The sequence below is a fragment of the Diabrotica virgifera genome, chromosome 4, assembly GCF_917563875.1.
Source record: "Diabrotica virgifera virgifera chromosome 4, PGI_DIABVI_V3a".
Lineage (NCBI taxonomy): Eukaryota > Metazoa > Arthropoda > Insecta > Coleoptera > Chrysomelidae > Diabrotica > Diabrotica virgifera.
The window spans coordinates 8,469,760-8,491,678 of NC_065446.1; the positions used below are offsets into that span (position 1 = coordinate 8,469,760).

Below are 21,919 nucleotides of genomic sequence, written 5' to 3' on the forward strand. Positions count from 1 at the left end.
GATCTGCTGTTCACGTGGGCTCAAAATGGTCTGACTCAGGCATGTTATCTTTATAAATTAATAAAAGAATTTAGATGTGATTCTATTCACTGTAAAGGGTTATTACCCTATATTTGTGGCTTTTGCCCAGTATTCATGTTTTTTGTTGTGTTGTTAAGCAATTGCTCTTCTATGAAGGTATTTTAAGAGGACGAAGCTCTGATGATGGCACGTTAAGTGTTGAAAGTACTTAGCTGATATAAAATACATTTTTTACACACTATCAAAAGTTTTTTGAAAACATACACCTGTTTGCCGTTTTGACCTGTTTTAATAGTGACTGTATTCTAAATTATTGCAATTATGTTTTAGCTATGTGGTTTTAGGTAAAGACAAGCAACCTTTAAGAGAATCAGCACAGTGCACATCAACAAAGAGACCAATTTGGTTTATTTTTAGTGGATTAGGTAGTCAATGGACGGGGATGGCAAGAGATCTTATGCATATTGATGTATTTAAAAACACATTTAATCGATGTGCCACGGCTATAGAACCGTATGGAGTAGATTTACATAAGATTATAATGGATGATACGCCAAATTCTTTAAAAGATATTACAAACATATTTAGCTCTATTAGTGCTGTCACTGTAGCCTTAGTAGATGTATTGACTTCAGTTGGTATCAAACCAGATTTTATAGCTGGTCATTCTATGGGAGAAATAGGTAAGAACCATTGCGGTAACTTTTATGAAAATAATGATAGTCCAGTCGAGATAGCATTTGACCTGGCATGACGAGCTCACGATATTTTATTATTCTAACCTTTATGGTGGTCAATCATCATCATTCTATTTGTCTTATTCCTATGCGGGGTCAGCTTCCCTAATTGCATTTCTCCACACAATTCTATCTTGGGTCATATAAATGTCAATCCCCTTTACCAACATGTCCTGCCTAATCGTTTCCCCACAGGTCTTCTTTGGTCTTCCTCTCCTACTCTTTCCAGTAATCTGCACTTCAGCAATTCTTCGTATTGGGTGATTAACGTCTCGACGTTGAACATGACCAAACCATCTTAACCTATGCTCTCTCATTTTGGCATAAATTGTTGCCACACCTAGACTTCCCCTAATATACTCATTTTTAATTTTATCCTGTTTTGTCACTCCACTGGTCCATCTAAGCATTCTCAATTTCCGGCACATGCACAAGCACATTGGAATTTTTCTTTCACACAACACACCACTCGCTTCTTTCCACTTCATCCATCCAGCCCTAATTCTACTGCATGCATCTCCATCTATTTCTCCATTACTCTGTAATATCGATCCTAGATACTTAAAATTGTTGCTTTTTCACACTCATTTCACCATCCAAAAATACCACTTTATTTGTAGTAACTCCATCTTTAAATGAACACTCCAAATACTATGTTTTTGTCCTACTAAGTTTAAAACCTTTTTCCTCCAGATCTTGTCTCCAATGTTCCAGTTGTTGTTCTAAGTCTCTTTCCCAATTTGTTTAAATATATTTTTCAACAAATTGCAAAAATCAATATTTTCGGCCCTAACAATGTTTTTTGGGTTTTTTGGACCATTATGAACAAAAAAGGTCTCTTGTAATTTTTCTATAAAGTTGATTGTTTTCGAGTTCTAAAGCAATTTAAAACTGATAAAAACGAAAAATGGCGATTTTCAAGTCCCAAAGGCACCAGTAAAAAATATTATTTTTGAGGTTACCAAGTGCCTAAATTAAAGTTCAAACCTTCTTGTATCCATTACCGACGAGTATCTTGGGCTTATTTTATTTTAAGCTACTGTTTTTTAATTGTTAATGCAGCGCTTATGACAGAGCAGGCGCTCGGGCTGTCATGTCGCGCGTTTGGACCTATACATATTATATTATGTAGCTCGGGCGTTCTCGGCGCTTTTTTATACTTGTTAAATATACATACGTTTTTGGTTACCATGTTTTTTAGTTTTTATAAATCAATGTCATTTTTTTATGTTTATTATAATTTTTGAAGGTATAAATAACAATTAAATAGCTAATTAATACAGCGTTCGAAATTTTACAAATGTGTAACAAAATTAATTTTTTTTTATTTTTATCATTGAGACAAATTTTCAACGAAAACTTTTCGTTTATAAATTCGCAAAAGTCTGTGTGTTATTGCGTTGCCGCTCCTGCAATACTCAGATCAGATTTATTGATGGATTCTTATGTAGTTTTTTCTTCTGAATCCAAATCTGAAAACGGCATTTCGATGTCCCTAACCGTCTTCGAGATAATCGGCCTCAAAGTCTAAAATGTGACGTCACAATCCATTTATTTTCTGCCGACACACTACACCTCAGCTCAAATCGTTGCTAGTAAGTAGGCTAATAGTTTCTTAATCTCGATTTGTTAAGCAAAGCATAGGTTATTTACATTTGAGTTTGACACTTCGTGAATGTCAAACTAAATTTTAAATAAAGTATTAATAAAATATCAATGACATTTGATAGTGAATTTAAATATTATATAAAATAAATAAGATGTTCAAAAATACAATTTGAGTATATTTTAAAAGAAATAATTTATTAACAGATTAAAAAGGTTTATACGAGTATACGGCATCCCCTTTAATGATAAGTGGACTGCTCCATTCGTTATGAAATGAAAATTTCTTCAAATAAACTTTTTTATCCGATGCCTAGAATAGTCGACCAGCGCGAATGGAGGGGATAGCACTGCTGACTGTATTATGTTTTCTCACTGACCAACTGTTTGCTGACGGTTTCTGACTAGTTTGACTGTTTGCTAGAATAAACCTAATATAATATAGTCCAGACGCGCGACAGCCCGAGCGCCCGCCTGTCATAAGCGCTGCATTAACAATTAAAAAACAATAGTTTAGAATAAAATAAGCCCAAAATACTCATCGGGAGCGGATAAAAGAAGGTTTGATCTTTAATTTAGGCTTTCGGTAACCTCCCAAATAATATTTTGTACTGGTACTTTTGGGCCTTGAAAATCGCTACTTTTCGTTTTTTTTTTTCAATTTTAAATTGCTTATAACTCGAAAACCATCAACTTTAGAGAAACATTACAAAAAAACTTTTTTGTGCAAAATATTCCAAAAAACCTAAAAAAAATGTTCGGGCCGAAAATATTGATTTTTGCAATTTGTTAAAAAAAATGCTTAAACAAATTGAGACCACTTTTCGCGTGGGCGACTTCTTGAATCTTATTCTGGGATGTCTCCCGAATGTGATTATGCAAAAATTTCTCATGGGAATATTTTTTCCAACGAGGCCACCGTTTTCGCCTTGTCTACTATGATATTATTTTTCACGATTTGCAGGATGTGGATATGCTAACGGAGGATTGACACCAGAACAAGCTGTGTTACTAGCCTACGCGAGGGGATATGCTACCCGTCAAACAACACTCCCTGCTGGTTTGATGGCTGCTGTTGGAATATCACTAGAAAAATTACAGGATATACTTCCGAAAGATATCTATATTGCTTGCATTAACAATTCAGACGGAATTACAATATCAGGCCCAGAGAAGTCTATAAGGGAGTTTGTAGATACATTAACTCAACAAGGAATATTTGCTAGAATAGTAGAAACTGGCAATATTGCATTTCATTCTCCATACTTAAGTGATGCTCCTAAACATCTACTGAATTTTATAAAAAATCTTATAAAAAATCCAAAAAAGAGGGCTGAAAATTGGATATCAACTTCAGTGCCTTCTGAAAAATGTAACGAAACGTGGGCACAGTACGACTGCGCTGAATATCATGTTAACAATTATCAAAATACTGTTCATTTTAATTCCATTTATCAGCATATCCACAAAAACGCAATTGTAGTTGAAATATCGCCTCATGGATTATTAACGTCAGTTATGAAGCGAGAGCTCAGATCAGAAAATACTCTGATCAGATTAATGGACAGAACGGCTAAGGATCAGACACAGCATCTGCTATCAGCAATTGGAAAGTAAGTAAAAGATCAACGTTTTTTATATCTATATTTTTATTTATCTATCTGGCGAGGATCCTACAGCCTCTGCCGTTTCTCGCATTTCGACCGCCATCGTTTTCTGTCCATCCATTCGTCTTCTTTGGTGGCCCTATCTCTCATGCTGTGCCGTACATTTTCTTCCCAGGCAACTGAAGGCCTTCCCCTTCTTCTTCTTTGTTGTGGTATGTAATTTAAAGCTTTCTTTGGCCATCTATTTTCATTCATTCGTTTCACGTGACCGTACCACACTAGTTGTCTCGTTCCAATTCTTCCTAGACTGGAATATACAGGGTGAGGCAGATAAAGGGCCTATTAGAAATATCTCGAGAACTAAAGGTAAAAGAATTATGAAAAATGGAATACAAGGGTTTTGAGGTATGAACTATTTAATGAAAATATTTTGGTCACTACTACTTCCGGTTATACCGGAAGTTGATTGTAACTTTGTTTTTTTTTAATGGGACACCCTGTATAGTTTTACATTTTTGGATTCTGCTCGATGTCTTATTTTCTAAAATTTGAGGTTTTGGAATATTATACAGGGTAGTTTAAAAGATAATTACGGTTTTTTATTAATTTTGTAACAAACTTCACACCCTGTAGAATTGTACTGATTTGATCTCAAAAAATCCATTTATGTTCAAGGGATTTCTAATATAGTCTACTATTATTAAAAATTAATAATATAGCGAAATGATTAATTTTAGTATACACGGTTGGTCGAAACTCGGAATGAGTATTTTCTTTAGTTTGTAAGTTATTCGTAGTTCTTTAAGCCAAACATTAATTGAAACAAAAAATACATGAAATTTTATTAGGTTTGCCGTGAAAATATTCAATCATAAATAATTTTTCGAAAATAAACACATATTATTATTAATCTCGACTGAACCTTAATTTATTAAAACTGGTTGATATATCAAAATACCTACGTAGTTAAGATTGTTGGTGTGTTTAATATTAATAAAGACATACAATATTCTATCTAGTTGGCTATGACTTTGATAAGTACTAAATATGCTGAAATATTTGCTTTGCTTAAACATTCTACTATTTTTGAAGTTCCAGTTGCTTTGCTACCATTACTAATATAAATTTTTCTAATGAGGAACTGATTCAGATGTTTTTTTGTTCTAAGAGAGTATAACAAATAGAAATGTGCTACTAGCGATAAGAGTTTACCATCAGCAATTCCATGATGGATGACAACCAACGAGAAACTTTTCAAAATTTACTAGAGCGGTTTCAACGAACTGGACACTTAGATTATGATAAATCTGATCGAACAAAAACTATCGGAAATGATTAAAATAAATTAAATGTTAGTGTCACTGAGAATCTGCATATTAGTATGAACGTTCTCGTAATCTAAGTGTCTAGTACGTCGAAACTGTTCTAGTAAACTTTAAAAAGTTTCTCTTCTTGGTTGTCGTCTATCAGGGAGTTGCACTGTTGCAGGTGATAAATTCTTATCGCTAGTAGTACATTTTTGTGATACTCTCCAAGAACAAAAACTTTACTAATCAATTCCGTATTACAAAAATTTATATTAGTAATGGCAACAAAGCAACTGGAACTATAAAAATAATACAATGTCTAATGGTTAATCAAGTTTAGTGTCAAAGCCATAGCCAACTAGGTAGAATATGGTTTGTTTTTATTAATATGTTATGCACCAACAATCTTAACAACGTAGGCATTTTGGTATCTCATCCAATATTAATAAATTAAGGATCATTCTAGATTAACATGTATTTAATTTCAAAAAATTATTTATGATTGAATATTTTCACGGCAAACCTAATAAAATTTCACGTAATTTTTGTTGCAATTAATGTTTGGCTTAAGGCTATGGGTACATAATTCGCAAATATTTTACGTGTATCCCTACTTTTTCTGTCTTTACACGGCAAATTACGTGTAGTAAAATTCACACTGGTATGGATATGTAAACATTACTAGAATGTCATTCTACTTGAAAATGTCATCATTAATTTAAAGAGATGGCTTTTGAATGTTCTTGGATAACTGTTATTTTTATAATTGCAAATTATTAATTCAGTTAATAAATGTGATAGTTTTTTCACTAACTATGTATTCAGTGATTGTAATAATTTATTTGTACAACAAAAACTAATACTCAATCGAGAAAACGCTTACAATTTTAAACATCTTTAACAACAAAATACTTGGATCACAGAATATATTATCCTGATGTATTCTCTGCTTGGATCTTCCACAAATAATACACAATAAATAACTTTTTATTAAGTTCACGTCTTAAATCAATTATTTATCAAATACACTATATATCAATAATATTTAATCAATACCTCAAAATATTCCCGATGCAATGTCAAATATTTAAAATTGTCACTGATTGTCAGTGTCTGACTGACAATATATGCTGACAATATTATATTCGGCTGAGTGCGTTGTAAGACAAAGATAGATTTGGAAAATATTACCACGGCATTGTGTTCATTTTTTTCGAATCCTGAAAAAACCAATAAATATTTTTGAAAAATTTAAACGCAGAATGAAAGATTAAATTATTACCGAGGGCCGAAAGTCCCTTAGAATAAATAAAATGTTTATTTTGAATGAGATATTTGAAATTAAAAATCACACTAAATTTTCTCTTAGTTTTTCACCCCTGTAACTTATTTAAATAAACATTATAGAAGTTCTCAGGGACTTTCGGCCCTCGCTAATAACGTAATCTTTCATTCTGCGTTTAAATTTTTCAAAAATACTTATTAGTTTTCTCAGGATTCGAAAAAAATGAATCCCCATTTGAATAGCATTGCAGCCGAAAATACGTACCGATCCTCTTAAAGAACTACGAATAACTTACAAATTAAAGCAGTTAGGTATAGGGAATGCTTAAGAAATAAAAAATTACTATAAAATGTCATTTCAATACAATACTAAAATATGGGGTGTTCCATTTAAGGAAACTCAGAAAAATTAATACTCATTCCGAGTTTCGACCAACCCTGTATATTAAAATTACAGGGTGTCCCATTAAAAAAAACGAATTTACAATCAACTTCCGGTATAACCGGAAGTAGCAAAGCGACCAAAATATTTTCATTAAGTAGTTCATACCTCAAAACCCCTGTATTAAAATTTTTATGATTCCCCTACCTTTAGTTCTTGAGATATTTCTAATAGGCACTTTGTCTGCCTCACCCTATATTATAGTAATTGTCCTCCTTCTAATACCTTCATTCCTGATGTGATCTTATTTGGATTTTCCACACGCTCTCCTTAGATAATCCATTTCTACTACTTCTATTCTTTTTTTATCTTTTTTCGTCATCTGCCAAACTTCTGCCCCATAAGTCATAATAGGCTCTACTATGGTACGATATATTATTGTCAATTTCGTTTTGTGTGTTATATTTTTAGACCACAGCAGAGAGCTTAGAATGTTTACCGCTTTTTTGCCCTGCTGCGTTCTGTTTTCGATGTCTCTTTTGGTAGTGCCTTATATAGATATTATAGATCCGAGATATTTACATTCTTTACATGTTTTTGTGGTTCTAATTTCTAACTCTGGATCTTCTTCATCATCCCCTATTTTAAGATGCTCAATCTATATTTACCACGCCTAAAGATATAATCAGTAAATTCACTTTAACTTAATGGGGTTAATTTAACTGTTAATTCATACTTAATCTGTTGGAAACAGCCAATGTCACCATTCTCTGTATTTATGTTTTGCTTTTAAGATCAAATATTAAAGATTGCTTAAATTAACTTCCAGTAAAACAAAATCAATACACCAGACTGTAAGAAAATATTAGTTGCTTTACATAATTATTTTTAGAATATTTATGGCTGGAGGACAACCAGATCTGAAAAGTCTTTACCCGAGACCTTCATTTCCATTAACCAGAGGAACAAAATTTTTGTCTTCCATAATAGAATGGGATCACACTGCCAAATGGGATTGCCCAAATCCAAGAAAACAAGATTATTTTGGAACACCAGTTTTAGTTAATTTATCAGATCCAAAATATTCATATTTGGCTGATCATCTAATAGACGGAAGAAGTATTATGCCAGCAGCAGGATATTTGGTAAATAAATATTGTAATAATTTTTTTCTTGTCGATCTATATATCATCTTCTACAGCATCCGCCGTTTCCCGCATCCTATTCGGCATGCTTTTCGATAACAAATATCTTCCTCGTTGAGTTGTCTACTGGTCATTGCTTTCTCTACATCTTGTAACCGTGTCCTCTTTGGTCTGCCTCTTTTTCTTCTCTCAGGTGGTGAATACTGGATCATTTTCTTGGGCCATCTTGTTGGTCTTATTCTCTGGACATGTCCGTACCATATTACTAATCTTTTTTGTTCTATTCTGTCTATAATATCCTTTTCTACTTGCAGTATTTCTTTTATTTCATCGTTTGGGATATGCTGCAGTTTAGATATTCTGTAGCTTCTTCTAAGCGCGTCCATTTCTAAAGCTTGAAGTCTTTTATATTGTCGATCTTTTACCTTCCACACTTCTGAGTTGTATAGGACAATCCCTTCCACGATAGTTTGGTAGATTCTTTTCTTTGTCTGATTTTGCAGTCATTTACTCCACCAAATGCCATTTAGCTGCTTTATAGCTTTTCTCCCTTGACTTATTCGATATTCTATATCTTGATCGCATGTGGAGTTTTTGTCAAAAATAGACACTACATATTTAAATTCATCACATCCTTTTATGTATTCCCCTTCTAATTCTAGGTCTTCAATATCACCTCCGGGTGATAGAGGGAGATCTAAATAGTTGCATCTCTCTTCCCGTCTGTCCAGCTAGTAAAACTTCCAGCGATAATTACTCCCCCATACTCAGAATAGGAGTAAACTAATAGTATGATAGAATTAATCCAAAAGATGGCATAACCCAGACATCCAAAGTGAAAGTTATCCTCCAACACCAAATTGTTCTATATGGTCCACATAATGTTCAGAAAAAAGTCACACCATTTTGAGCTTCGGGTTTGGGGGGGGGAGAGGGGGAGAAATCGGTAAATTTGTAGATTTTTAGGTTTTTCGTCAATATTTCTAAAGCTGTGCGGTTTAGCATGAAAAACCCTCTATACAAAAATGTTCTACATTAAATTTGAAATAAAAAAGGTTCGATGCATAATTATTCTTCTAAAATGAACGGTTCCAAAGTTACGGATGTAGTATAGTATAATTGGTCCAAAAAAAAGCCTAACCCAGACATCCAAAATAAAAGTTTTCCTCCTACACCAAATTGTTCTATATGGTCCACATATGGTTCAGTAAAAAGTTACACCATTTTGAACGTCCGGTTTGGGGGGGGGGGGGGGAGATGGGGAGAAGTCGGTAAATTAGTAGTTTTTTAAGTTTTTCCTCAATATTTCTAAAACTATACTTTAGCGTAAACAATGTTCTATACAAAAATGTTCTACATAAAATTTAAGACAAAAAAGGCACTATACATAATTTTTATAAAATCAACGGTTCCAGAGTTACGGAGGGTGAAAAGTTGAGGTTTTCGATACTTTTTATATTTTTTGGTCAATTGATGATGATTTTGGGTGGTGAGGTTGACGTTTCTTCAAGGGCTTATCACTAACATACCATCGCCTACTTAAATAGCAAATTTGATTTATAAAGCGCAATCCTGTTAAAGAAAATTAGTAGGAAATTGCCCAAAAAATATAAAAAGTATCGAAAACCTCCACTTTCACCCTCCGTCACTCTGGAACTGTTGATTTTATAACAATTATGTACACGACCTTTTTTGTTTTAAATTTCATGTAGAACATTTTTGTATAGAACATTGTTTACGCTAAAACATAGTTTTAGAAATATTGACAAAAAACGTAAACTACTAATTTACCGACTTCTCCCCCATCTCCTCCCCAAAAAGGACGCACAAAATGGTGTAATTTTTTGCTGAACAATATGTGGACCATATAGAACAATTTGGTGTTGGAGGAAAACTTCTACTTTGGATGTTTAGGTTAGGCTTTTTTTGGACCAATTATACTATACTACCTCAGTAACTTTGAAATCGTTCATTTTAGAAGGATTATGCATAGGGCCTTTTTTATTTTAAATTTAATGTAGAACATTTTTGTATAGAAGGTTGTTTATGCTAAATCGTATAGTTTTAGAAATATTTACGAAAAACCTAAAAAACTATGAATTTACCGATTTCTTCCCCCTCTACCCCCCCAAAGCCGACGCTCAAAATGGTGTGACTTTTTTCTGAACATTATGTGGACCATACAGAACAATTTGGTGTTGGAGGATAACTTTCACTTTGGATGTCTGGGTTTGGGTCTAACTATACCATACTATAATATAAATAAATGATTATTTAGTCCAAGTAATGAAGCTTAAAATAGGACAAAACCTCGCAATTTTTACAGAATAGATCGATTTGCTTGAAAATGTGAGAATAAGTAGTAGATAGTCCAAGGATCAAAATCTATGTGAGGCTGAAAGGCGCTTTTACCATGGGGGTGGTTGTCACCCCATCTCGGGGGTGGAAATTTTTTATTTTATTTTGACCGCAGAAGTTGGTTAAAACATTCATTTTAAGCAAAAAACGTTTTATACATTTTTTGATAAACTTAATAGTTTTAGATTTATTCGCTATCGAAAGTGTTAGTTTTGTATCGAAAAAATCAATGTTTTTAATCAGTTTTCTGCTAATAACTCAAAAGTTTTCGTTTTATCAAAACAACTTTGCTTAACAAAAATGTACCTTTTGCAAAAATAAACAAAACATTTTTTTTTATTTTCTTTAAGAGCAAAAGTAATCGAGCTATACTTTATTATATGTTAGCTCTTCTTCGTCAAATGCTTAATATTGTACTTTAAAACTCAAAAGACGGGAAAACTTGCAGTTTTCGAGGATAACTTGTTCAAACTAATTTATAGTATTTAAAAGTATATATCTACAGAAATAAAAAAAAGTCTCTAGCTCAAAAATTAAGTGACTTATTATGAAAAGAATTTCAGTTCCTATTTTTTTCAGCGAAAAAGTGATCGGAAACTTCCCGCTACTTACCGCCCTAATTAAAATTATTCGTTGACCTTATTTGGTCTTCTATATTTACGTATTATTAATAGGTTCTAGAGGTTTGAGCGGCTTAGAATTATTAGTTTTAAAAAATGGAGTTAAAAGCGAATAACAAATTTTTGTAGTTTGGTAAAAAATGCCCTTCTCTTCAGAACAGAAAGATTAGCATCAGAGACGCGAAAAATTTTGTAAATCAAAAATTGTAGCTTATTTAATTTCCAAGAACGGTGTTAGCAAAAATTTTTTCTATTGCAAAAACTGAGTGAGCTATTGACAATTAAAACTTGTAATAACATGCAAAAACCACCTTTACCAACCCTTTTACTGTCACCTCCTTTTGCGACTTATACCTATAAAAGGATTTAATATTAACAGCCTTATAGACCTTGTAGAGGCTTACAAAATTCTTTTTTACCAAACTTTCTAGGATAAAAAATAAAAAAAGAAACGGTTAAAAAATTAATATATTTAAAAAAAAAGAAATCCAATTGGAAGCTTAATAATGTAAGTTAGCGGTGTTTTAGTCATTGGCCTTATTCATACTTCTTTATTTATGCATTAGTAATAGATTCCAGAAGTTTGACTGGCTTAGAATGATTAGTTAAGAAAACTGGAGTTAAAAGCGAATAACGAATTTTTGTAGTTTGGTAAAAACATGCCATTCTCTTCAGAATAAAAAGATTAGCATCAGAGATACCTAAAAATGTTTAAATATGGAATTGAAGGTTATTTAAATCCCAAGAACAGGGTTTTTTAAAAAAATTTCTAGTGCAAAAATTGAGTGAATCGTAAATGAGTATAATATCGAAAAACATTGATTTTTCGATATAAAAGTAACACTTTCGATAGCGAATAAATCAAAAAATATTAATTTTATCAAAAAAATGTATAGAACATTTTTTGCATAAAATGAGTGTTTTTATCAACTTTTGCGGTCAAAATATAATAAAAAATTTTCACCCCCGAGATGGGGTGGCAACCACCCCCATGGTAAAAGCGCCTTTCGGCATCATATAGATTTTGATCCTTGGACTATCCAGTACTTATCCACTACTTATTCTCAAATTTTCAAGTAAATCGATCCATTCTGTAAAAATTGCGGGGTGAAAAGCTTCGGTTCCTGGACTATAAACCGAAACAAGAGCCGTCTCATTTTTGGTTTGTCCAGAGAGCCGAGCGTCCAAAGTACTCTGGCTGGTTTCAATCCTTATTAGGATATTTCTGCAGACAGCTCATATTCAGAGAGAATTAAATATGCGCTCTGTGAGGAAATATCCTTTTCTTCTTCTTCTTCTTTTGCCCTTTAATTCGTCCAATTCCGAACATAGGCTTCCCCCAGTTTCCTCCATTCGCTTCTGTTTAGTGCTTTCTGTTTCCAGTGCGTTCCTCCTATCTTTTTAATGTCGTCTCCCCATCTCATCTGGGGTCGTCCTCTTGCTCTCTTTCCTGTCCATGGTCTCCATTGTTGTATCGTGCTATTCCACCTATTGTCCGTTTTTCTAGCGTTATGACCTGCGAAGCTCCATTTTAGCCTGGTTATATGTTGGCCTGCGTCTTTGACTTCTGTTCTATTTCTGACCCAGTTGTTTTGCTTTTTGTTTGTCAATTTTACTCCTAACATTGCTCTCTCCATGGCTCTTTGTGTCTTTATTATTTTATCCATGTTTGCCTTGGTCAAGGTCCATGTTTGGCATGCGTATGTGAGAATTGGGAGTATGCACTGGTCAAACACTCTTGTTTATAAGTATTGTTGTATTTTTTTATTCTTTAGGACCCATTTTAATTTTCCAAATCCTGCCCAGGCTAATCTGACCCTTCTTTTTACCTCCGCTGTTTGGTTTTCCTTATTTATTTTTATGATCTGTCCCAAATATATATAATCATTAACCGCTTCTATTGTGGTGTCGTTTAGTATTACGTTTCTATTGTCTTGTGTGTTTGTCATTGTTTTTGTTTTGACAAAATTCATTTTTAGACCTATTTGTTCGGATTCATTTGCTAGTTCGGTTAGCATGGTTTGTAGTTCTTCAAAACTTGATGCTATGACTACTACATCGTCTGCATATCTTAGGTGGTTTAGTTTCTTTCCATTTATGTTTATTCCCATGTTTGTCCATTCCATTTTTTTTTAAAACATCTTCCAGTGCTAATGTAAATAGTTTAGGAGAAATAACATCTCCCTGTCGCACTCCTCTGTTAATTGGTATGGGTTTTGTGGATTCTTCCAATTGTACTGTCATTGTTTCTTTCTTATATATATTATGTATTAGCATTCTGTATCTGGAATCTATTCGACAGTTGTTTATAGCTTTTTCTATTGCCCACATTTCCACGCTGTCAAATGCTTTTTCGTAGTCAACGAACGCTAAGTGCAGATCTATATGGTATTCGTTAGCTTTTCCTATTAGTGTCCTAATTGTTAGAAGATGGTCAGTGGTGCTATATCCCTTTCGGAATCCTGCCTGCTCTACTGGTGGATACGAGTCCAATTTGTGTGTTAGTCTGTTGTTGATAATCCTCATGAATAGTTTATACGTTTGCGACAGCAGTGAGATGGGTGTGTAATTTTTCATGTCCTTTCTGTCGCCTTTCTTAAATAGCAGGATTGTAAGATTTTCGTTCCATTCGTCGGCTATTTCTCCTTTATGTAGCCCATGATTAAACAGATTTCTTAATGTTTGTAAGATTTCTTCTTTCCCTTCTTTCAACATTTCAGCGAGGATTCCATCTGGTCCTGGTGCTTTGTTGTTCTTTAATTGTGATAGTGCTGCTTCTAATTCATAATTTTCTATTTTTGGTAGTGTTTCTGAGTTTACATTCGTGATTGTTTTCTTGATGTATTCCTGAGTGTTGAAGTTTGCGTCTTTCTTTGAGGTGTATAGTTCTTTATAAAACCTTTCTACTTCTTCTGATATCTTATCTTTTCTCCTCTCTTCCCGTCCTGTTTCATCCTTTATTGAAATGAGTAGTGGTTTCCCTAAATTTGGTCGTAAGCATTTTAGGCCCTTATTTCTCTCAATTACTTTCTCGATTTCATTTTCAGTGTGTTTTCTTAGATCCTCTCTGGTTTTTCTTCTAATAAGTTTGTTTAGTTCTACGTATTCTACTGTGTTTCTTTTGTTTTCGCTTATTAGTTTTCGTCTACTTTCCATTAATTTAACTGTCCCGCTACTTAATCTATTTTCTTTTGTTTTTAGTTTTTTGGCAGTTTTCATTCCCGCTTCCAAGAGTTTTTCTTTCATTTCTTCATTGATCTTATTAATTTCTGACTCTTCCTTTGCTACTTGATTATAGTTTTCCCTTAAAGTCTGTCTATATTCTTCTGCGTTTTGTCTTATTCTGCTATGGTCAATAACCGTTGGTTTTCTTCTAGATTTCTGCGTCGCTAGTTTGCTTATTTCTATTTTGGCTCGTAGTATGCGGTGGTCGCTGCCAGTTGAGAATTTATTAAGTGCAGTTACGTCTTCGAAGATTTGTTTATTTTGGGAGAGGAAGTAGTCTATTTCATTTTTTGTCACCCCATTTGGGGAGACCCGTGTCCATTTTCGGTTTGGCTTCTTATTAAAGTATGTATTTATTGCATGAAGGTTTTGTTGTTCCAAATATTCTAGTAGTCTTTCGCCCCTAATATTCCTTGATCCAAGTCCGTAGTTTCCTATCTTGTTTTCTGAGTCTTCCATTTTCTTTCCGATTTTTGCGTTAAAATCTCCCATAACGATTGTTGTTTTTATATTTTTGTCTTCCATTGCTGTGGTGATGTCATCATAAAAGTTATCAATTTCTTCCTTTGGAGCATATACTTGTATTAGTTTCATTCTTGTCTTCCTGTTAATTTCTAGTATGATATATCCTACTCTATCTGATATGCTCTTATACTCGATTACGTTTTGTTTAATTTTCTCTTTGATCAGAAATCCTATTCCTCCATATGTTTCGTCCTCATTTCCTTTGTAATAGAGGCGATTTCCTGATTCTAGGTCTATACACATTTCTCCTCTTCTTTTGACCTCTGACAATCCTACAATGTCCCATTTGATTTTAGTTAATTCCTCTTCGAGTTCGTACAACTTTTCATCTTGAGCCATGGATCTGATATTATATGTCGCTATATGTATTCTGTTGCATTCCTTCTTTTTCCGTTTTCTCTGATTCGTTCTTGTCGAGCTTTTGCCTCCCCCAGAATCCACGAGGCTGATCGGTTTCCCGATGTGGGACTCCGGATTTCTCCTACCCACCTGGGGTCCATTTCCGCTTTGTTGTAAGTTCGACATTGCTAGTTTGGGGAAAATAGCCATAAAACACCACGCTGGCCAGGCGGGTTGGTGAGTTGTAGGGATAACATTTCCTTGACTCCCTGTAACTGTTGTAGCAGGAGGCACCAGGTAATTTTAGACTACCATTCGTGCAGGTGAGGTTGACTTTTGGATCGATTGATGTATTGTTGTTAAGTCCGATCCCTTACCTCCTAGGAAATATCCTAATAAGGATTAAAACCGGTCAAAGTGATTTTGGCGCTGTCTCAACAAACTAAAATATAAGACGGCTCTTGTTTCGTTTTACAACAAAATAATTATCTATTTGTTTAATAAATATTCAACAGGTATTGCTGTGGACAGTTCTGGCAGATATGCAAATGATGGACATTACTGAAATTCCAGTGATTTTTGAAAACATAAAGCTTTTACGTGCGGTTGTCCTTACTGAAGAAAACAATGTAGAGTTTGTATTCAATGTGATGAGGAAATCGGGCAATTTTGAAATATATGAAGGAGGAACTGTAGTAGTGACAGGAAAAATTAGAACACCAACAGATGTCTCAAGTGAATTTATTTATAAGGATTTCGATAAGGTTAGTGCATATTCTGCTTTAGTTTTAAAAAGGTATCATATATTTTCAAAAAACTTATTAACTACTTTAAAGGAGCAATTTAACTAACCAACTTAAATGGCTCCTTTTCCTCACTTGGCTATGCAGTACTGATGACGACTAATGAGTCAGAAACACGTATCTACGGCTGCATTCCATCTTTTTATATACTTTAATTTTGTGTTCACATTCACATTGCGAGTTTTTTTTCAATGATTTTCTTTTTCTCTATTTATAGTTGTACTCGCTTACTCAACATCCTTTATTTCATACCGTTTGGCTTTTCTTTCCTCAGGTAGCTTTACCTCCGTGACTATGCTAGTCGTCGCCCTAAAAGGCAGGGACTTCTAAGATTATTGTCACAAATGGTAACATTACTCCTGTAGTGATCATTTCCCAAGTTAAATTGCTCCTTTTTCTTGGCTATAGCGTACTGATGACGTCTATTGAGTCAGAAACACGTGTCTACAGTTGCATGCCATCTTTTTATATATGTTAATTTTGTATTCACATTGTTTTGTATTTTGTATTGTATTGTCTATTAGAGCTTATTTATTACAAACTTTCTAACTTTCAGATAAGACATAAAAGTGACGCAGAATTGGAGCTGGAAACTACAGATGTCTATAAAGAATTTCTTATGAGGAGGTACCACTACCGAAATTTATTCAAAAGCATCTTAAAATGTAACTTAGACGGTACCGCAGGAAAAGTTTCATGGAATGAAAACTTTACTAGTTTCATAGATTGTATAATGCAACTGAAAATATTAAATTTTAAAGATAGGTATGCTTTGAACGTACCGGTGTCAATTAAGAAACTAGTGATAGATCCAAATATTCATTATGAAGATGTGAAAAAGAATGATAATGGTAACTCATATTTCTTTTTACAATTTTATTTTTATTGTAAGTTTGTAGGTTATGCATATGCTGACATCCACAACTTCTTATTATTTTCCTTTATTATAATGTACTAAGGTGAGACCAGTAGTGAATACAATCTCAAAGCACCATTTTCTTAGGGTCAGCTTATAATCAAGGGTGAAATTGAAGGCAAGAGAGGAATAGGACGCAAGAAAATGTCCTAGCTCCGAAACATAAGGTAATGGACAGGGATTAACGACATACAATCTCTGATACACATTGCAAGAAACAGAGAGTTAATGGAAAATGTGATCGCTAACATCCATTATTTAATTTTCATCTAAAGAAAATAATGTGTTTCTGGTTGTTTTAATATACTTTAAATATTCTAAAAATGTCGTTTATTAGAAATAGCCACATGTGTTCAATATGCTTCTGGCAATATTTTTTTTGTGATATTTTTATATTAATTACGATATTTTTCTGGAAATAAATCTTCTTTTCTTACGGTGCCTATCAATTGCGGATGTTGGCATTTAGTATGGCTATCATAGCTTTGCTTACTGCCATTCGGAATAGTCCGATTGTACATAGGTATATTGAACCACTTTCTTAGGTATTGAAGCCAAGGTATTCTGCTGCTCACTGTCGTCTCTTCTCAATTACCGTGGCCTGAAGAGCGAGTTGCAACAAACCATATTTTTATTCATTCCTTATAACATGGCCCAGGTATTCCTTGTTCATTCATCATCATATAGTATATTTTTCACGGTTTTCGCGGCTCAAAGAGCCGCTTGGATTGAGATGAAATTTGGCATACTCATAGCTAACGTATCAAAGAAAAAAAGTGATATCGTGCCGATGTGTGCTTTTGCCCTGGGGGTGAGTGTCATCCCCTCTTGGGGGTGAAAAAATATATGTCCAAAATAAGTCCGGAAATGGATAAACTGACTAATTTTAATATTCCAGAAAGCCACTTCGCATCCGCTAGGAAAAATATTCCGATTCGGATTTTTTGCACCATCTTACTCAAAAAGGACCCATTTTAACATACTTGCATGTTGCCAGGTCCAAAAGTGGGTCAACATTTTTGTAAACGTTTTTTTTTTGTTCTTTTCCTAAAATTATTTTTTTTGCATCGAACAAAGTTTTTTTAGATTTTTTGGATCATTTCAAACAGAAAAGGTCTTTAGTGACTTTTCTGTAAAGTTGATAGTTTTTGACATATAAGCAATTAAATATTTAAAAATTGCGAAAACGGCCATTTTTAAACCTCAGAAAATATTTGAAAAACTGAAAATTTCGATGTTGCCAAGGTAAGAGGATATTCTTTGAACATCGATTGATGAAATCCCGAAGAGTTTTTTGCAATACATACAATAATCGAAAACCCCTTTGTTTTTTAATTACCAATCAAGCGGTCGCTACACTATTTTTAACCGTTGCATGTATACAACATTGTATGTAATATGCGTAAATATGTGCGGAAAACAATTTTTCCACCTACCTCTACCGAAAGTATACTTTCCGGACCTGATTGTAGGGAGCAAAGTTGTATTTTTCCTCCCTAGGGAGGAAAATATTTTTTCTCCCTAGGGAGGAAACGTAAAAGTGGCGTCATGGTATTTCATTCATGAAATATAACTTATTGACGCCCTGCACAATATCTATTTTCTATTACGTAAGTATCTATACATTTTAACGTTTATTTATAAAACACCCTATATTTTGCAGAATGGTAAAAAACAGTAAATTGTTATTTTCATTTCACATTATTTAATTGTTTACATTAATAATTTGACTTATATTTACCTACCTCCACCTACCTCCACCGAAATTACACTTTTCCGGACCTGATTGTAGGGAGCAAAGTTGTACTTTTCCTCCCTAAGGAGGAAAATATTTTTCCTCCCTAGGGAGGAAAAGTAAAAGTGACGTCATGGTATTTCATTTATGAAACATAACTTATTGACGCCCTGTACAATATCTATTTTCTATTACGTAAGTATCTATACATTTTAACGTTTATTTATAAAACACCCTGTATTTTGCAGAATGTCAAAAAAGAGTAAATTGTTATTTTGGTTTAAAAATGTTTACATTAATAAATTTGACTTATATTTGACAGTTGACAGTTATATTGTACCTACTTGTTAGTTTTAGTTCTAATAAATTTTGTTGGTTAGTTACATAAATAAATTGACTTGTTATTTGAGGAAGGTGGAAAAACCTTATGTATAACATGGGAGTAAAGTGACTTTTCCTCCCTTGAATGATTAAGTAAACTTCATTCTCGGGAGGAAAAGTAGCACTTTCCTCCCTTGTTATACAAATAGCTATTTTTAAACTTAAAATGTTCTCCGATTACGTATAGGTACACATGCAACGGTTGAAAATAGTGTCACTCCCGCTTGATTAGCAATTAAAAAAACAAAGGGGTTTTCGATATTGTATTGTAAAAAACTCTTCGGGATTTCATCAATCGATATTCTTAGAATATCTACGTACCTTGGTATCATTGAAATTTTTGGTATTTCACATAGTTTTTGAGGGTTAAAAATGCCGAATTTGCAATTTTTAAAATTTCAATCGCTTGTATCTCGAAAACTATCCCATTTATAGAAAAGTCACTTTTTTTTTTTTTTTTATTTTAACCCCACATTTATTACAATCTATCTATACAATCTAAACCTAAATGTTTAGGTAGATAACAGACAATAAGTAATAGGACTGACAATAATTAGGAATGACATGTAGGGAGGCATCCAGTGATGCACCCCTTTTTTTAAAACTTAGCCTACAACACTGACTATTTCTGACATAAACTTATACACATTAATTTAGTACCTATTGTTCACTTAACTCTAACGGAACTTTTCGTTTTAACCTACGAACAGTACGCGGTTTATTCACTAAATTTTTTGCTAACACGTTTGGATGCACTTTAAGTTTTTCTGTATGTTTTTTCGCGCACTTTTTGATGTCATCTTTGACGTATGGTAGTCCGGCGTCCCGATGGATGGCTTCATTGGTTATGAACCATGGAACTCCTAGTATTGATCTCAATATTTTGGACTGAAATCTTTGTATGATTTCAATGTTGGAATGTGCGGCGGTTCCCCATAATTCTATCCCATAAGTCCACACTGGTTTTAGGATGGATTTGTAGATTAATATTTTATTTTCAGTTGATAGTTTTGATTTTTTGCCCAACAGCCAATATATGGTTCTTAACTTATGACCCAGTTGTTTTCGCTTAGTAAATATATGCTTCCTCCAGTTTAATCTTCTGTCCAAGTACATACCTAGATATTTGACTTCATCCCCTTGTGGGATTCCTTTATCGTTTAAGTATACAGCCGGACATGTTTCCCTACGCGTGGTAAATGTTAGGTGTAGCGATTTGTTTTCATTAATTTTGACTCTCCATTTTGTCATCCATTGTTGAATTTTATTTAGATTATTTTGTAAGATTTCTGAGGCTATTTTGGGATTTTTGTTCGATGATAGTATTGCCGTATCATCCGCAAATGTGGCTGTAGTGATATGTGTATCTGTCGGTAAGTCAGCAGTGAATATAAGGTATAATATAGGTCCTAGTACACTTCCTTGGGGCACCCCAGCGAGAATTTGTTGTATGTTTGTGTATTCATTCTCATACTTTACCTGGAAGTTTCTGTTGGTGATATATGACTTTAAGAGTATATAGTAATTTGTAGGTAAATTCTGTTTTAGTTTACATAATAGGCCTTTATGCCAGACTTTATCAAATGCCTGACTTACGTCCAGAAATACCGCCGAGCAGTACCTATTATTTTCAAAGTCCTCGTTGATTCTCTCTACAATTCTATGTACCTGTTGTATTGTTGAATGTTGTTTTATAAACCCAAATTGGTGTGGTGGTATTAGTTTTTTGTTTTCTAGTATAGGCATTAGCTTAGTAAGTGTCAGCTTTTCAAAAACTTTGGATACCACGGGAAGAAGACTAATAGGACGGTAGGACTGTACATTTTCTGGTTCTTTTCCTGGCTTTGGTATCATTGTTATTTGTGCTAGTTTCCACTGTGATGGGAAATGACCTAGTCTCATTATAGAGTTAAATAACTGTGTCAGAAATTGGAAGCCTTTCTCTGGGAGTTGCTGAAGAGTTTTTCCTGTAATCAGGTCGTATCCTGGAGCCTTTTTTGGATCGATGTTGTGTTGTATAATATTTTTTACCTCATTTTTTGTGAATATTTTTTCAGGAAGTTCTAGTTGATAAGGTTTTGTGAGTATCGAAATAATTTCTTCTTCAGTTTGTAGTGAGTAACTTCCCTCATTTGATGTAAAGACTTTTTTAATGTGTGTCGCAAATGTTTCGGCCTTTTCTAGAGGACTTCTCGCGGACTCTTTTTTATCCTGGCAACATACAAATTTGTTAAGAGGGGATATTTTCAAACAAAAAAATTGAATCGAAATATTTTTCCGCACATATTATATTTACGCATGTTACATATTAGTTATATGTACATGCAAAGGTTGCCAAAAAAAGCGCCCGCTTGATTTGCAATTAAAAACAAAGGGGTTTTCGATATTGTATTGCAAAAAACTCTTCAGGATTTCATCAATCGATGTTCAAAGAATATCTTCTTACCTTCGCAATGTCGAAATTTTCAGTTTTTCACATAGTTTCTGAGGGTTAAAAATGGCCGATTTCGCAATTTTTAAATTTTTAATCGCTTATATCTCAAAAACTATCAACTTTGGAGAAAAGTCACTAAAGACTGTTTCTGTTTGAAATGATCCAAAAAACCTAAAAAAACTTTGTTCAATGCAAAAAAATAATTTTAGGAAAAAACAAAAAAAAACGTTTAAAAAAATTTTGACCCACTTTTGGACCTTGCAACATGCAAATTTGTTAAAAGGGGTCCTTTTTGAGTAAGATTGTGCAAAAAATCCGAATTGGAATATTTTTCCTATGGGATGCGCAGTGGCTTTCTGGACTATAAGCAATTTTTATTCTATAGAGTTTTTTCACCAAGTCAATACTTTTCGAGTTATTTGCAAGTGAATATGTTCATTTTTCAACAAAAGAACCACGTTTTTAGACGGTTTTTTGCAAATAATTCAAAAATAT

At 33.5% G+C, this 21,919-nt stretch overlaps 2 protein-coding genes across 7 annotated transcripts in view; one reads left to right on the plus strand and one right to left on the minus strand.

The window, feature by feature from the left end:
• The window catches only part of LOC126882898 (RNA-binding protein Musashi homolog Rbp6), a 1,676,353-nt gene that overhangs the window by 926,151 nt on the left and 728,283 nt on the right, over positions 1-21,919 (minus strand). The window lies entirely within an intron of this gene.
• Positions 1-21,919, plus strand: part of LOC126882891 (fatty acid synthase-like) — an 88,669-nt gene that overhangs the window by 36,382 nt on the left and 30,368 nt on the right. For both annotated transcript variants that reach the window (XM_050647955.1, XM_050647956.1), the window contains exons 7-11: positions 352-704; positions 3,328-3,976; positions 7,836-8,088; positions 15,671-15,919; positions 16,515-16,809. In XM_050647955.1, the coding sequence (XP_050503912.1) occupies positions 352-704; positions 3,328-3,976; positions 7,836-8,088; positions 15,671-15,919; positions 16,515-16,809 (1,799 nt within the window). The remainder of the gene's footprint in view (positions 1-351; positions 705-3,327; positions 3,977-7,835; positions 8,089-15,670; positions 15,920-16,514; positions 16,810-21,919) is intronic.